The following is a 17255-nucleotide window of genomic DNA, read 5'->3' as shown; positions in this document are numbered from 1 at the left end:
TGCACGGTGGAACACCGCTCACAACCTCAGTTACGGGGAAGCAATGACGAGGAAGCATGAAACTCATGGTGCAACATATTTACATTAACTTTAATAAAACTCTAACAGGGAGCTACTAACAGTGACTATAGTTCAATGGGGGAAAGGAGAGAACATAAGAGGGGCAATTAAACTGACACAACGCAGGCCTCAGCTTCACAGCAGGGAGGCCACTGTCCCAGGCACCAGGCTCCCAATGAGCTCAGATCTGCCCCTGAGGTCCCAGCACTCAGTCACGAGGGCATCATGATGGTGTTCATGGCCTTGAGGCTGCTGCGGGCCTCTTGGCAGAGGGCTCCAGCTGGCGGGACAGGGCGTAGCTAACGGAGAGAGCACAGCCATGAGTCCACCAAGAGCCTCAGCTCAGGCCTCCCTCCCAGGGCCTGCCCAGGAGCTGCAGTCCTGGGGGCCAGCAGTGCCCATAGGACAGGGCCTGCTGCCACCAGGGGGCCTGGACGGTGCTCCCCCAGCTGCACAGCAGGGAGAGCCCTCCCCACCCCCAACACCCCTGGGCTTCACCCAATTCCTGCCCATCACTCACCTCTCCTTCTCAGTGAGATACTCCACAGACCGGAACCACACGCCAAACTCCTCATCACGCTTAAAATAATAATTGCTCGCTGCCACCTGCAGCAGTTGGATTTCTTGCAGGACTTTAATTTCCTGGGGACAGAGGGGCACACAGGACACGGTCAGCGCCTGGGCTGGGAACGCTGTGGGGACCTGGTAGGGGAGGGGCCGCGGGGTTCTGGGTGTTTCCTCTAAAGAGGCCTCCTCCAATCCAGCCCATGCAGGCCGCACCCTGGCCTTCGACAGGGGTGCCAACAGCCCCTCCCCAGGGGCTTCTCCTTGATTCCAGTCCTCTACCCGCACCCACCCTAGGGATGGGTCTCCCCCTCATGTGCACCCAGCCCTCCTAATAGAGCAAAGCTGCAGGGATGATGCATGGGGGTCCTGAACAGGACCACCTGTGACCCCCAGTGCCCTCCTACCCTGAGTGAGGCCACAGCTGCTCACCTTATTCAGTTTCTCGAAGCTGAAGTCAGCCTGCTGGAAGGCAGACAGAGTCCATCAGAACTGCCCCCAGCCAGGCCCAGCCCCGACCCTCCCCTTCATGAGGCCGTCAAGGGGATGCGGGTGGGAAAGGACAAGGATCTGGGTGAGCTCTGGAGAGGGGACCTGGCAGCTGAGGCTCAGGCACCTGCTGTTCTCACCCTGCCTGGTGACAGGAGGGAAACAGAGGCTGGGATGGGCGAGGGTGCTTGGCCATGTCAGTGCTTCCTGACCTTGCTGGGCCCAATTTCTCTCCTGCCCATGGAGCCTACCCAAGGGGGAGGCCAAGGAGGCTCAGCCAAGACCTTGTGTAGCTTTGTCCCTCCAGGAGAGGGAGGGGCACCCAGTTGGAGGCCCCGACACTCACAGGGCAGAGGCAGTGAAGCCCCAGCCCCAGGGACGGCTGTGAGGTTCAGGAGAAGGGCTGGCAGCGCAGAAGGCTAAGAATGCAGTACAGGCTCTCCCCGCACCTCCCCCCACCAGCCTCAGGGACCTGGGCCCACCCCACCTGCCCCAGGATCACTCACATGCACAGAGTCCCCCATCACAGTGTCCAACATCACCAGGTATTTCAGGTAAGTGCCAAGAAAGGGGACGACTCCCTGTGCCGCAGGGGGTGGTGATGAGCACCTGCTCTCAGGTGCCACCCAAGCCCTGCCCCAGAGACCCCTCCACCCCAGCTCCTGGACCCTGGCTCAAGTCTCCCCCCAGGAGCCCTCCAGGACCTTGGCAGCCTCCCCCATTCTCCATCCTCCCAGCTACTCCCAGGACAGCAGGCACCCCTAGGACTCCTGCTGGGATGTCCAAGGGCACACAGGCCCTGTTTCGACCAGCGCCACCTCAGCCCCAAGTGCACTGAGAGCCCAGCTGCCCCAGGCCCTGGCTCTGGTCTCTCCGGTGGAGGCCACTGAGGCAGTGTGGGGACCGCAGGGAGGGCTGGAGGTGTTAGCCCTGCTCCTGTGGCTCAGGCCCCGGTGTGACGGAGGAGTCCCCTCGCCCGGGCACACGCACCTTCTGTTGTTTCCGCAGCCTCATCTGGGCTCTCTGTGGATTCTGCTCCCGGGCAGCAAGCTTGAAGGCCCCCTTCTGCCAGGATCAAGGTCAGGGTCATAGGGCCTGTCCTTCCCACCCCTGCCCACACCTGGGCCCTCTGCTGGGGCCCTGCATGTCTGAGCCCCTCCCCCAAGTGCACTCTGTCTGGATGCTGTGGCTCCCACCCTCACTGGGGGCACCTTGAGCAAGGGGCCTCCCTGGGTCTGCTCCTTGGCTAGTGAGGGTGCTGGATGCCCCCCCCCCACAGCTGTCCTGACTCAGCATCCTACCTCTGCCCTCCTCCTCCTCACTGTCCCCTGGGAGGAAGGCCAGGCCCTGCACCACACATCACCCTTCCTGGTGCCTCACCGACCCCCGTGAGCTCTGCACAACAGGCTCACCAGCCCCATCCTCTACTTGAGAAATCAGAGGCCATGGGCAGTGACCAGCCCAGGGCCACACAAGAGAGCCTACCCTGCCCCCAGCTGACTGGCACCCCACTGCTTCACCACAACCCCAGCTGCACCCCTGGCCAGGAGTCCATCAGGGCTCTCTGTGTCCTGGTCCCTGGCCAGGCGCAGCCATGGAGGGAGAGGGCCAGGTGGTCTCAGGAGGCCTGGCTGATAGGTGCTGGCCACCCAGCCCCACTGGGTGCTCCCCCCACCCCCAGCAGGGTCAAGGACGAACCACAGCTTCTGCTGCACATCTCCCCTGCCACTCAGGGAGTGGCCCCCAGGGATCATCTCTGAGTGACAGGCAGGGCCTGCACAGGCTCTGGGTGGCGACACTTTGCTTCCTCCCTTAGGTGGAAGGCATTGAGATGTGGTCAGGACAGAGCCACCAGGCATGTGTGAGGAGGCCTCAGGAGCTTCTCCTCGTCTACCTGCAGATGATGTCATTGCCCTGGGCAGGGTGAGAATCCCAGGACCTCAGGCGATGGGCAGTGGGTCAGGGCAGGACGGGCATCACAGCCACAGGTGCATCTGTTTCTCATGTGCCCACTGCACCTGATGCTCGGAAACCATGGACCACGGGCCCTGGGACACCCGTGTTCAGTTCCCCCCTCCCCAGTGCAGGCGGGTGGCCTTCCCCATGCAGGTCCTGGGCAGGCAGATCCCAGGCAGGGCCTGGCTTTGTGAGGAACCGAGGTCACCCTGTGGAAGGAGGGAAGTCCTTCCTGCCACTCTGCCACACAGCCCGGGTGGGGTCAGGCGCACAGAGCCTGTCCTGCCGGCCAACACCAGCCCTGCCCCAGGCCCTCACTCCACCCCTCACCCTACCCCCAAACACTTACCCCACTTCCCAGCCCCCTACCTTGGTGAGCCGATCCCTGCTCAAGCCATTGTCCTTCTCACACAGGCGCTCAAATTTTTTGCAGCTTTTCCTGTGGAGATGGGAAACCAGGAGGAGCCACTCGGTGTGATGGGAGGGTGGTGAGTGCAGCTCCCTTTGCTCGAGAGCAAGGAGGATGCACACGGCCCAGGTGAGTTTCCACTGAGTTCCCGAAGCCCTGGGGCCCAGGGGACGGGGGAAGCTCAAGTGGTTCTCCTGGGCCCCTCCCCTCCACGGAGCAGCACCATTCTGCCTCACGTTCACCTGCACAGGGAGCTCCGGTGCTGCCCAGGAGCACTATTCAAGAACTGGTGCCTGACAGCAAAGCAAATAGCGTCCTGAGGCAAACATGAGGCAGAAGGTCTAGGGGTCTCGAAGGTGACGTTCCCCATGCCTCCCCTTAGAGTCCACGTCTGGTCCCTCCCAGATCATGGGGTTAGTGCTGAGTCCTAGGGTCCCAGGTACACCCTGGTGCTCCTGTGGGAGAAGGCACCCACCTGGAGACTTCTCCCCACGTCTCTTGCAGGCGACAAATTGGGGAGGTCTGTAGAGCAGTGAGGATGGCATGGGCCGAGGAAACGTTCCTGAGGGTCTGGCACTCCTGGAGAGCAGAGCGGATGAGGGAGAAGTCACCTGGATCCCCAGGGCTGACTTCCCCCTCCTACATCAGATGCCCACGGAGCCACAGGAAGGCACGAGGGAACCATGGCCACCCTCACAGGGAGAGGATTGGGTTCAACCCACACGGAGGTTCAGGTGGCAGGTGAGCATGCACCCCTGGAGGAAGTGAGTCAGGTCAGGCCCCTCCCTGCCAGGAAGGGCCCAGGGTCTGTGCAGGGTCTTCAGCCACAGGTTGTACTCCCGAGGGCTGATAGAGCAAAGTGGCCATTCCCAGAGTGCAGGGAGCAAGGGCCCTGGTTGCCCGCAGCTGACCTTGGCCACCTTGATCCAGTGCTCCACCACACGGGCCCTGTCCGTGGCCTTCCTGCTGGGGTCCCCCAAGCATGTGGTTACTACACAATTTGTCACGCAGTTGAACTGCTGGACGGTGGCATGGACAGTGGAGGCCAGGTGTTCCTTGCCTCTCTTGCTGCTCTTGGTCCAGACGGAGCCCAGGCAGTGGAAGGGCACGACCTTCTGGAACAGCTCCTGGGGAGGAGAGTGACCCATGGGCACAGCCACCCCCACTCAGAGTGCACCGGTGCCCACACTCCCAGGATGCTGTGCATGGGGCTCACAGCAGTGGGAGCAGCAGCCCACTGAGGGTGCCCAGAGCCCCATGGCCCAGAGCCCATTCTTGGAGAGAAGACACAGAGGTGTTTTCTCCCGGGCGTCCTGGCCAACTCCCCATCCCTCGGCCCATCACCATCAGCCCTATGCTCCTTGTCCCATCCCAGCGCACCTCCCTGTGGCAGCTACACCAAGGGGCTCTGTTTGTGTGTCTGCTCTGGGACCCCGTCCAACTCTGAAGCCTAATCAGTGCTGAGACAGGTAAGGCATTCTGGGCAGACTGGCAGGGACAGGGGCCTGGCTGCACCACAGTGAGTGCCCTCCACCACCTCCGGGCCACACCGTGCCCAGCTTTCTGTCTGCCGCTCTGTGCACCTGGCATGAGTGTGCCCCATCTCTGCTGTCCACAGGGGACAGGTGGGTTAGGACATGAGAAACGAGCCCAGGTCACACTGGGGCTGACATGGAGCCTGGGCTGACTCTGGCCAGGGCTTGTGTGGGACGCCAGCTGCCACAGGGACGCCGTGGTCCTGGCCCTGCCCAGCAGAGCCGGCTGCTCACCGCATCCAGAAGCGTGAGCTGTTCTGCCATCATCCTGGGGGAGAAGGCGGTGATGTCAACCATCTCCGCCCCAGGCAGCTCCTCTGCAGGCCCAGCCCATCCAGAGGAGGCCTGTGGAGCTGGCCCTGGTGCTGACTGTGCGCATGGGGGCAGGCCCCGTGGGGAAGCTGGCCCTGGCTCTGGAGCAGGTCCTGGCTGAGCCAGCGGTGCTGCAGCTGGCTCGAGAGCCAGTGCGCGGAAGGGTGGTGGCCCTGCACGCAGAGCGGGAGCTGGAAGAAGAGAAAGGGTCGCCAACGTGAATCACCTTCCAGTGGCCTCTGCAAACCCCGAGGGGTCGCACCGCCTGGAAGGGGAGTCCAGCCCCAAACACCACCCCTGAGAGACCTGCAGACTGCGCTGCCCCTCACCGTCTGCTGTGGCCTCAGGGCGCTGGGCGTGTCCGGGCAGGGCATACAGAAAATACACCTGGGTCCCCAGGTCTCCTCCAGGCAGGCTGACAGGCTTGCAGCCCACCTTCATCTTCAGCAGTGGAAGGCTGGTGTGGCCATGGAGCTCTGCCTCGTACAGGTCTCTGCAGCGTCCCAGGAAGGAAGCCATGTTGCTGGGGACGCAAGCGAGAGCAGCGGGGTCAGAGGCTGGCCTTGGCCACCACACTGCACTGCCAGGGGCCCCTCTGTGGCTCTGGGGCCCTGGGCATGCCTCAGCCTGTCCAGAGCATGACCCACCCTCCAAGCCCTCCTGGGCTGTCCTGGCCGTGGCAGACCTGGTCAACAGGGCTGGTGCACACCCGTGGTGACAGCCTCCCAGGGACCTTCTTTCCTGAGGGGAGGGCCCCTGGTGCTCAGCACAGAGGCTCCAGGCAGACTTAGGAGCAGGTATCTAGGACCTCTGTAGGTCTTGGCATCCTGGGGAGGGGGCCGGGAGCATGGGTGGAGCTGGGAAGCACCTGTCCTGGCTATGGACCCCTGGCTGCTCTGCGCCCTAGCATCCTCTCTCCTTTGCAGGTCTGGGACCCCCTTCCCAGCTCTGTTCTCCTTTCCTTCGCGGGGAGTCCCCGGGCCTCAGTGCTCTAAGAGGAGTCACAGGAAGTGGGAGATCCACACCCTGTCTGTCCCTCCCCAGCCACAGCCCACATTTTGCTCCCACAGTTGGCAGGGACAGAAGGCCTCCGACTGGACCCACAGTCCGTGACGTCCTAGTGGGGCCTGGGCTCTGACATCCTGGCAAGACCATGGGAAGACGATCCTCTCCCCTCTGACCCTGTGGACAGGACCCGGGCAGGCGTTCAGCTGGGAGAGTCTGGTCCTCCCAGGTCATGAGGCCCCGGGAATGCTGTCGGCTTTGCTCGCTGAGCTGTGACACGTGTCTGCAAAGTGACTGCACAGAGTGTTTAACATTCATGTGCTGTGGGGATGAACCCCACACGGACCCTTGCCAGAGAATTGAGAGGCCTGGGCCCAACACCCAGTGCCCGGGCCCTGCTCTGTCTGTATCAGGGACTGGGGCTGGGAGGCCTCCTTTACAGATGGGAAGGCAGGGCTGCTCTCTGTGGGGTTTTCCAAACCTCGAGTGCCGTGGGCTATTGAGTCCCGAGGGTGCAGAGGCCAGAAGAAGAGGGATGAGCGCAGTGCCAGCAGCCCTGCCACGGAGCAGGCACCAGGCCCCTGCCATGTCTGCAGTCACATGGTCCCTGTACAACTCCTGAGGCTCACACCCACACCACCCCCCTTCTCAGAGGAGCACGCAGGCACAGAGAGCCATGGCTAGGTGGCAGCAGAGGCCCCTGTGCCTGGAGGGCACAGACGCTCACCTGTGGAATATCTGGTCCAGGAAATACGGAACAGTGCTGAAGTCGCCATATGAGCACAGCAGAGTGGACAGGTAAGCGATGGTTCTTCCTGGGGAGGCCGGGACCAGGGACTCCTCCAGCTTCGCCTTGGTGCCTGGCTGCAGGCTCCGCAGGGGGCAGACCTCAGCCAGGTGCAGTGTGGACACACCTCCAAACTAGGGAGGACCAGCAGGGACAGGAGTCAGAGGAGGCTCCAGGGACCCCCAACCACGGGAGTCTGGGCTGGGAGAAGACCCCCTCACAGAGGGCAACCAGCTGCAGCAGGTGACCCCTCACATCCCTGGGGGGTTGGGCATGGAAGGCCCAGAGTGACTTTGTTGGCCACATACAGAGCAGCTTGGGAGAGTGGGGAGAGCAGAGTATCCCCCCAGGGAGGCCAGCAGCTGGGAGCAGCAGTGCAGAGATGGCAGCTGGCGGTTTCCCGGCCACAGCCCTTCTGCACGGTGATCTGACCGTGGCTGCTCCAGGGGGACACCTCAGCCCCTCTCCCAGAATGTGCTGTCTGGGCCTCTGTCTCAGCAGGGCATTAGCTCCTGTGAGAGTGACGGTGATGCTCTGACACCTGGGTCCCTGAGTGTGGTTGCATGTGCCATGCACTCCTGAGGAGTTGATGGACGTTAGGCCAGGCCATGGAGTGGGCCCCAGGACTGCCGTGCTGATAAGGAGAGGGGACAAGGACACAGAGAAGCACAGGAGAACACGAGAACACGGGAACGGAGATGCACATGTACAAGCAGGAAACACAGGGACATCCAGCCCCCAGCACTGTGTGCAAACTCCTGTGTGAGAGCCGCCCTCGTGTGGGGCCCTGGGCTGTGACTGCCCAGCAGACCAGGCTTCCAGGGGCGCTCTCTGAGGCCGTGACCTGCAGCTGGGCAGCTGGGGATGAGCACCGGAATCCCAGCTGAGCCGCAGGACAAATGTCCTTTCTCATGGAACAGGATGGAGACGGGTGGGGGCTCCAGGGCTGAGACCGAGACACACACTGCTGACACGTCCATGGAGTAGTCTCTCACTCTCACGAGTGTAAGCCTCACCCCTGTGTGTGGGGTTTGGGTTCTCCGTTGTGGGTTGTGGGGAGGTATGGACGCACAGCGGAGCTGACCCCTGCCCGGGATTCATGGGCCGGGTGGGAAAACAGTGCTGTCCCACATGCGGACGCTCTTGACTTCGTATCCAGGAAACCAGTAGTACACTGTCCCCTGAACATCCCACCAGGACCCGACATGGGGTTGCCATAACCCAGCTGTCAGTGGGCAGCAGAGGGGCGAGATCTCTTAGGAACGAGACTGGGGTCAATCACTCGGGTGGGAAACACCAGGACAGGGCCCAGAGGTGCTTATATCCAGGCTCTGGTCCCTGGCCCAGCCTGGTCATCCTGAGTCCCCACCTGTGTATCTCCCTAGGCCCCTCCCTCAGCCCAGCCCAGCGCTGTCCACGGCTGTTGGCCTGACGCACCTGTCCATTGCCTGAGAAGATGAGTTCCTCATGGGAATCATTGCTGATCTCCAGCGTGGAGCCCTGTAAACAGAGTGCCCGGAACCAGGCCAGAAGGCGTCAGTGTCCCACAGGAGACACCCCCGTGAGTATTTCCACTCCCCAGGTCACATACGTAGGGACATCTGGGTATACCCCCAGCCAGGAGGACTCCAGGTGACACAGGAGAACTCAGGTGTAACCCCTGAGTAGACAAAATGGCCCCCAACACCCACTTTCCCATCCGCCATCCCTGGAATGGGTACGGACAACACCACAACTCTCGTCCAACGCCTGAATCCTGGTGCTGTGCAGGAAGGGCCCCTCCTCTTGTCCCCTTCATGGGGACTGGAGGACAGCCCACGCGGGGTCACCAGAGACTCTGGGCCTGGCCGGGATTTCCCAGGGCTGCTAAACCCTGTTACCTGTGGCTGCCTCCTGCCCCGTGGCCACAGGCGTCCATAGTGAGAGCTCAACCAGCGTGTTACACGCTGGAAGAGACCTTCATTCTGGGCTTTGGCTCGGCCAGAGCCTCGCCTTGAAGTGCAGCAGCAAGGGAACATAGTTCTCCCTGCAACGCTTCCTATCAAGTGAGCTGGCAGTGGCTACCACTAGAATCTGGGTGCCTGGTTACCAGAGTTCCATGTTCTGTTGTGGCCCGTCACCAAGGAAGTGAGGTCACTTCCTCCAGGTCCAGGACATGGACCCTTCCAGCAGGAAGAGCTCCCAAGGCCCTCTGGGCTGCTGACTGTTCCTCTCCTGCCCCGATGCCATCCCCTTGACTGTGCACAATTCTGCAAACACAGCCCCATCCCTCAGTGCCTGGGATACCTGGATGGGGTCAGGATCCCAGGCTGAAGGGCACTCAGCTGGAGTCTAAACCTCCTTTTCCTATCATTTCCCAAAGACAGTAGCCTGCTTCTTAGGAAGACCCCTAAAATCCAAGCTAAGGTCAGTGAGGAAAGCCAAGGGCAGTGTCTTAGGCGCACCCTAAGTTCTTAGGCCATCTTCTGCTGCTTACCCAGGCACATTAGCAGGGAGCAGAATCAGAAGTGGCACAGCTGAGCCACAAAGGGCACCCCTATGGGATGCTGGCACAGCAGGCGGTGGCTTCACCTGCTAGAGCACAGCACCAGCTCCTGTGTGAGCTTTTATTTAGAATGCTGAGAGTGAATGGTGGAACTGGTGGCAAGGTCATGGCATCACCTGGAGTCTGAGTGACTCGTGGAAGCCCAGCCTGGGCCAGGGTCTTCTCCACTCCACAAGGGTGGCCCTCCACCCTGAGTCGGGTCTGGTCCTGGTTGTTCCATGCTCAGACGCTGCCCCCCAGTCAAAATCTCTAAGCTGGAACCAGTGTTTGCTCTCTGTCCTGCTGTAAGGACAGAGCTGCCTTCCCACGTCTCAGACACCCCCAAGCCTTCAAACACGAGTGTCAGCTTCAGTGGGCTCCTGAGCACCACACGGGTCCTCTCCCAGGACCTTCAGCCCCATGCTGCAAAGTCTGGCCTGCTTGCCACGGAGTCCCGCTGCTCTCCAGACCCTGACCCCGCCAACGGCAGTGTGTCAGAGCCATCGGAAACCTGTAGCCATCAGGGGTCTTTCCTCAATTCTTTCCACCAATCTTTTTTTTTTTTTTTTAAGATTTATGTATTTATTTGAAGGCAGAGTTACAGAGAGGCAGAGGTAGAGACAGAGAGGTCTTCCATCTGCTGGTTCACTCCAAATGGCCGCAACAGCTGGAGCTGCTCCAATCTGACCAGGAGCCAGGAGCTTCTTCTGGGTCTTCCACATGGGTGCAGGGGCCCAAGGACTTGGGCCATCTTCTATTGCCTTCCCAGGCCATAGAGCAGTAGCGGAAGTAGATAGCCGGGACTTGAACCAGTGTCCAAATGGGATCCTGGCACTGCAGTAGTCTTACGTTTCCTGCTCTGTCTCCTACTGAACTGGTCACATTCTGTTTTTACTGAAACTTCTATTTTTTATTTGCTTTATACGTTTTATTGAAAACAGTTGCAGGTAAAGTAATTCATATTTTCCAGATCCTATTTCCCTTTCTCCTCAGAGATATTCAGTTACATTTGCATATTTATTGCCTTAAAATATATATTTAAGTATCTCAGTGCATTATTTTATTTTTTAAAGATTAATTTCATTAATTTATGTGAAAAGCAGAGTAACAGAGAGAGACAGAGATTGTTCATCTGCTGGTTCACCCTATACAATGCGTGCAACACAGCGCTGGGCCAGGCCTGTGTTAGGCTCAGCCTGCTCAGAGTCCGCGTGGAGGGGAAGTCTGCCTGGAATCGGTATTTCTGTTTGGGCTCTGTGTGAAAGATCCAGACGCAAGGTGTGCAGACATATGATCCCATTCTGTCAGCTCTCTCCTCCCGCTTCACTTTCCCGGGCTGTACAGAAGCTGCTTGGCTTTATGCACTCCCATTTGTCTACTTTTGCCTTTATTGCTGGGACTTGGGGAGTCTGATCCAAAAAGCCACTGCCTGTGCCGATGTCTTGGAGTCCTTGCCCTGTGTTTTCCTCCAGTGGTTTTACGGTTTCTCGTCTTATGTTTAAATCCCTGATCCATTCTGAGCTGTTTTTTGTCGAGGGTATAAGGCAGGGGTTGTGGTGTGATCGGTACTCTTGTCTGACCAAACCCAGTAGAACACGGGGCACCATCATGTGCCCAAACTCAGTCAGCAGGTAGGACAACCCGTTGAACTTATCCTGTGGCTTGTGGTGGTTTGCTTCCTGAGCTATGGCCGTTTGCTGACTTTGTCGATGTCTGCACTGTCTGTGCCCTCACAGCCCAACCTCGAGCACGCTAACAAGAGGGGCCCGGAGCCCGGAAGGTCGTCAGGACCTGGGAGACTGCAGTGCAGCCTACAGGCTAACGCACACAGCATCGCACTCTTCCCTCCCACAGCTCAGCCTTCTTGTTTACAAAGCAAGTAACAGAAACATGTGCAGAGCTGACCCCAAAAAGGCTTAGTCAGCTGAAATCATTTAATGGCGCAATAGGCTTTATTGTATGAAGTGATGCAGAGTTCTTTGCTGTGATGTTTGCATTTCTACTCAAAGAACACTGTCAGGGTCTGGTTTCAGTCCCCACAGAGTTAATGTGTATTTATAAGATACAAAGTAAAAGTTTGATGTCCTTAAGTTAAAGTGGGAGTGAGCTAGACACATTTGAATGTTTCTTTGCTCCAGCTTTTAGTGTTTGAACATTAGTTGGCTGTGTCTAAACTTGACAGTTGCATTCTCTGAGTTGTAAGCCCACAGCCTTATGACGGACAGGTGGCGTCTGGAGAGGGGAGGATTACAGAACAGGGCAGTTAAAGGTGCTGACGGCCACTGTCAAGGGGCACCGCAGGGGCTGGTGCTGGGCAGTGCTGCACACTGGCCTCTGATCTGCTTAGGCCCTGTCCCAGGTCACTGCTGCCCTCGTGAGCGCTCAGCAAGTGTGCTATGATAGTGAGTGGACCACGCAGGCTGCGCACGCACTCGTTGCTGGCACTCCCTGAACTGATGTGAGTGTGGTGTTCAGCAAATTTGTGCTCATGGTCGCTGACCGGCAAGGTCAGCCAGTCCCGCCGCATTTGTAGTTCACTGGACTGACGGCTCAAATCCAAGCAGTGGTTTTTCTTCTGAACTGATCTTTTGTCCAAAACGCACACAGTACTGTGAATACAGACGGCCAGCTGAACAGCCAGTGTAAGACCGAGGCGGGCGTGGCTTTACATTAGTGGTCTCTGGCTGCAGTAACAGACTGGACTTCAGGGAGTTTTGACCCGTGTTGAGCAGAGCCCCTCTGTTCGGGAGGCTGAGCATCTGGAAACTTCTGCCTGGCAGCACTGTCTCTCCCGGCTGGGGTGGGGCGGCCACTGTTCTATGAGCTGACTTGCCAGGGAAAGGCCTGGCTCTCGCCAGAAGTTCATTGCATGCAGGTGCCTGTGCCAGTGTGGGCGGCTGCGCTCCTGGAGCTGCTCAACCTGCAGAGAGCAGAGGTGCAGCGGCGCGTGCAGCAGGGCCAGGGGCCGCGGAGACAACTGGGCAGAGCTCCAGGTCTGTGTCTCAGACACAGGACAGACGTGTCATCAGTCACTGTAGATGTCAGATTCTCTGTTAAATCCCAGAGCTTTCCTCGGTCAGTAATTCAGAACACTGATGGTTGGCAGTTCTGTGCGTCTAGCAATTTCTGTCACCCTGTGTATAACATAAGGACAATTACCAAACAAGAGGAAAGCAAACAGTAGGATATTTCATAGGATGTAACCAAGTAATTGATTTATAATTTATAAAGCCAAATTGAAAGAACTGATTAGAATTTCCTTCATTTGTGCTCCAATGCACAAAAGTTCTTAGCTAGGGCCCACGGCTAACATAAACAGTGTGTAGCAGTTTAAGCCTGTATTTCTAGAAATGGGTGTTCGTATTTACAGGATTCTCCAACTTAGAAAGAAGAAAGAAAGAAGAAAATCGGAAGAACTCAGCTCAGCAGAGGCCGGTTAGTGCTGGCGTGGGTCGTGTGTCCAGTATTCTGTATTTACCAAGTCAGGTGATTGTTCAAGAGACACGGGAAAGTGCTCTCCCTGAGATGCGGGCAAAGGCTATGTGAGAACCCGGAGCTGGGGGGAAGGTTCTCGAACGCTGGCCCCCAGACTGACACGAGTCTGTCACGCGTGGTGGTGGCACTTGTGGTCTCCCTTGTGCCTGCAGCGGCATGGTGGGTGGGAACGCCTCTTCGGCCACGGACTTCCTCCTGGCCGGGCTCTTCCCTGGGTCCCGGCACTCCCTGCTCCTCAATGCCGCCGTGGTCCTCGTCTACGTCCTGGCCTTCCTGGGAAACGCTCTTCTGATCGTCCTGATCCTGGGGGACGCCCGGCTGCACACGCCCATGTACGTCCTGCTCAGCCAGCTCTCCCTCATCGACCTGACACTGACCTCCACCATCGTCCCCAAGATGGCCACCAACTTCTTCACAGGGGAGAGGGGCATCTCCTGGGTTGGCTGCGGGACACAGAGCTTCTTCTTCCTGTTGCTGGGGATGTCTGAGTGCCTCATCCTGACCCTCATGGCGTATGACCGCTACGTGGCTGTGTGCAACCCACTGCGCTACCCCGCCATCATGAGCCCCAGGTTCTGCCTGCACATGGTGGCTGGGTGTTGGGTTGGAGGCTCGGCCAGCTCCTTAGTTCACACAGTTTACCCTCTGCACTTCCCCATCTGTGGGTCCCGGGAGATCCAGCCCTTCTTCTGCGAGGTCCCTGTCCTCATCAAGCTGTCCTGCGAGGACACGTCCGTGTATCAGTCCGTGGTGGTGGTGACCAGCGTGGTGCTGCTGGTCGTCCCCTTCGGTCTCATCACAGCCTCCTACACGCTCATCTTCCTCGCTGTGCTCCGCATGAGCTCCGTCAAGGGCAGGCGGAAGGTCCTGGCCACCTGCTCCTCCCACCTCACGGTGGTGAGTCTCTTCTTCCGCCCGCCCAAACATCTTCATTTACATGAGCTTCACCTCTTCCCACAGCCCAGAGCAGGACCAGGCGCTGTCTGTGTTCAGCAACGTGCTCACCCCGATGCTGAACCCCCTCATCTACAGCCTGAGGAACAAGGAGGTGCTGGCTGCACTCCGGAAGCTGGCGGGGAGGTGTGGGGCTTCCTAGGGAGCGGAGACAGTGACAGGCTGTGGGGGTGAGCAGAGCAGAGGCCGGGCTGGGGGACCGGGCTGTGCTCACGGCTTCAGGAGACCATGATGAGAGTTCTTTCTGAATGAAGTTTTGGCTGTGAGTCCCAGACCTCTGCAGGAGGCTGCTTTGCTTTTGTTGTAAATATCCCTGGAGCCTTATCAAGTCAGGAACCTATTACAATTCTTTCATGTTTTCATTAAATCGGCTCTGAAATCTCTAAAGTTCCTGCAAATACATTAGGAACCCATGCTGGGGTCACAAAATGGGTTCACCTTTGCCAAGTGTGTCTGGTATTTAGCAGAGCAAATCATTTTAATTCCAAAGTCCAATCTGTACCCTGATGGCATCTCCTGTAGTGCAAGATGCTCATGAAAGGGGCTTATTGAGCCCCCAGGTGTGGGGTGCACCTATCGGGGTTCACGTTCGAGGCGTGAGCGCCTACTCTCAGGGCAGCGTCATGTGAGTATGCCTTTGCCTCACACGATGAGCTGCCATGATCTCCACAGCTAAACATGCACATTCCAGGCTCCAGCTTCCCTGCCTTGCAGGGGAAGGGTCGAACTCTGGGTCAGTGCACTGCACACCCCGGGGCCACTGTGTCCCTGGACAGCCACGTGGGCTTCTCTCCCTGTTCACTCTCTTCCCGTGAGGCCCTCCCTGACACCTCAGAGGGTCTCTTCCCAGACTTGCACCCCTCCCCGAGCAATCTGTCCACACGCAGCCGCACAGTTCTGTGCGTGAACCTTTCTTGTGGCAGCTGCCTGCTAGCTCGTGGGAAGTGTGGCAGTTGGAGCAATCTAGGAGCACCTCAGAGTAGAGATGTGCGGCCTGGACACGCTCGCCATCGCCCTGCCGGCTGCTCACTCCGTGAATCTGAGTCTGCTTCCATCAGTGGGTTCTGGCCCTGAGTGTTGTGTAGGGATGGAGAACAAAGTGTGCAACTGGGACTCTAGACTGGACAACAGCTTTAGTCTCCACCTCTGATGTTGGCCTTGGGGGTTGCTTGGCTAAGAGCAAGCTGCTTGTGCGTCTGTTTGCTCCTGAGATTGCAGTTGGCCGTCTGCCCACTCCCCACATGCTGGTCCCTCCAAGCTCCTAGTTCACATGCATTTAGTCATTGCTGCCACCAGCCTCTGTGGCTTCGGGACACAAGCTTCGTGTCCAGCTCTCTCACCTCAGTGCTGACCGTGAGCTTCTTAGTGATCCTGGGGTCTCCATCATGGATGCAGTGACTGGATGGCCTTGGGATGATGTGTCCCTGGGGAGTGACGTGTCCTTGGGGAATGAGGTGTCCTGGGGAGTGACGTGTCCTCTGGGGAGTGACCTTGCGGCCCCCGTTTCACTGTCTGCCTCCTCAGTGTCCCTCCTCTGTGCCCCGTCAGCCTCCTGGGACACTCATTCTTCTCAGCCTCGAGTGCCTGGTTCACCCCTCTTTCCATGCATCCTCATGCAATGATCTTCTGGTGAGAGCCAGGCCTTTCCCTGGCAAGTCCGCTCACCGAATAGCGGCCGCCACACCCCAGGCGGGAGAGACAGTGCTGCGAGGCACCCGCAGTGACTTTGACATTGGCTCCTTGAGTGGTTCTTCTGTCCTTGCTTCTGAGGAAGTGTTCAGTGTTACAAGAACTCCTACAAAAGTTCATGGAAACTGCAACAAAAACATCCATTTCTATTAATACAAACAGCTTTGAGATCTATGCATGGTTTTTTCACAATTCATAACTTTTTGAAGACCTCTTATATGCATGGATTTCCAGTCTTTTTTCAAAAAAACATTTATTTATTTGTTTGAAAGGCAAAGAGAGTGAAAGAGACAGGGAGGGAAGGAGGCAGGGAGGGGGAGAGGGAGAGAGAGAGAGAGAGAGAGAGACAGGGGTGGAGAGAGAGAGAGAGAGAGAGAGAGGGAGAGAGAGAGAGAGAGAATCTCTTCCATTTGCTGGTTCATTCCCCAGAGGGCAGCAGTGTGCAGGGCTGGGCCAGGCCAAATCAGGAGTCAGGAGCTTCTTCCGGGTCTCCCACATGGCTGCAGGGGCCCAATCACTTGGGCCATCCTTTGCTGCTTTCACAGGTGGATTAGCAGGGAGCTGGACCAAAAGTGGAGCTTCCAGGGCTCCAGCCATGCAGGATGCTGGCTTTGCAGGGTGGCTTTGCCCGCTATGCCACTGCACTGGCCCTGCCAAGTAGCATCTTAGGAATTCTGATTTTAACACTGGGCCAGCTGCCCACTACTCTGCCTTGTGCCCCGTGAGAGATGCAGCTTTCTCTGTAAGCCCCTCAGAGCCTCTCCAGCCTCCACGTTTGCCAATTAGCCATTCAGCAACAGCCCTCGGTCCCTCACCATCCCTTTGCGGTGTGTGGGTACAGGTGGGCAGCAGCAGCCAACCCTCTGCTCGCGGTTGCCCCAGGTTATTTGGGCGTCTGGATCATTGCATTGTGCACGGTATCTGTCTTCTGGGACATTTTCCCAAAGCCTCCTACCTTGCGCCGGGCACCATCCATTCCCCAGCCAGCCAGCGTGGCTGCTTCTTCATCTACCAGTGGTGAGCAGCCAGCGCCAGCCCCCCATCTTCCCACCTTCTCAGCACTGGCTGTTTAAACACAGTCCCGTTTGAAGCAGACACCAACATGCGAGTACCCGTGCAGCAGTGTGTCCAGGGAAAGATCTGGATGAGTCCTGGCAGTCGGCAGCCCACGTTGCAGACCCAGTGATGACAAGGGAGCGGCAGGCCGAGGTGCGACGGGGTTCAGCTCCAGCAAGGCCTGACCAGCCATACTCCAGAGCCGGCTCACTTCTCAGATTCCAGCCCATGGAGTAGGCGTGTCTCAGAATCCCTGCCCCAAGCTTGGTAGAGCCGCCCCCGAAGCACTGTCTCGGGTGAGCGCGCTGGTGGGTTCACGAGCAGGCCGGGTGCCCGTGATGCCCCAGGGCCCCGGCCCCACTGGTGCATCTTCATGGCAGCCATGGTTTCCTGGTTTGGGTCCTGTGTGGAGTCGCCCTA

General features: G+C 58.4%; 2 protein-coding genes across 2 annotated transcripts; one reads left to right on the top strand and one right to left on the bottom strand.

Moving 5' to 3' along the window:
• Positions 1 to 295: 295 nt before the first annotated feature.
• Positions 296 to 8823, bottom strand: LOC133766312 (ral-GDS-related protein-like). Its single transcript, XM_062200003.1, has 14 exons — positions 8809 to 8823; positions 8555 to 8617; positions 7453 to 7554; positions 7058 to 7251; positions 5655 to 5848; positions 5248 to 5516; positions 4390 to 4605; positions 3954 to 4057; positions 3439 to 3508; positions 2104 to 2178; positions 1620 to 1694; positions 1057 to 1089; positions 581 to 702; positions 296 to 359 (listed from the first exon to the last, which is right to left on the bottom strand). Exons 1-14 carry the CDS (start codon positions 8821 to 8823, stop codon positions 296 to 298), a joined length of 1596 nt encoding a protein of 531 aa, XP_062055987.1.
• A 90-nt stretch (positions 8824 to 8913) lies between these two features.
• Positions 8914 to 14232, top strand: LOC133766311 (olfactory receptor 2L3-like). The gene is given in 4 exon segments (XM_062200002.1): positions 8914 to 9036; positions 9264 to 9279; positions 13300 to 14060; positions 14062 to 14232. Coding segments are annotated over 4 exon segments (1071 nt in total).
• The last annotated feature ends 3023 nt before the right edge of the window (positions 14233 to 17255 follow it).

Source organism: Lepus europaeus, chromosome 9 (assembly GCF_033115175.1).
Source record: "Lepus europaeus isolate LE1 chromosome 9, mLepTim1.pri, whole genome shotgun sequence".
NCBI lineage: Eukaryota > Metazoa > Chordata > Mammalia > Lagomorpha > Leporidae > Lepus > Lepus europaeus.
The sequence above is the reverse complement of the archived record's forward strand: the minus strand, read 5'-3'. Positions and strand labels throughout refer to the sequence as shown.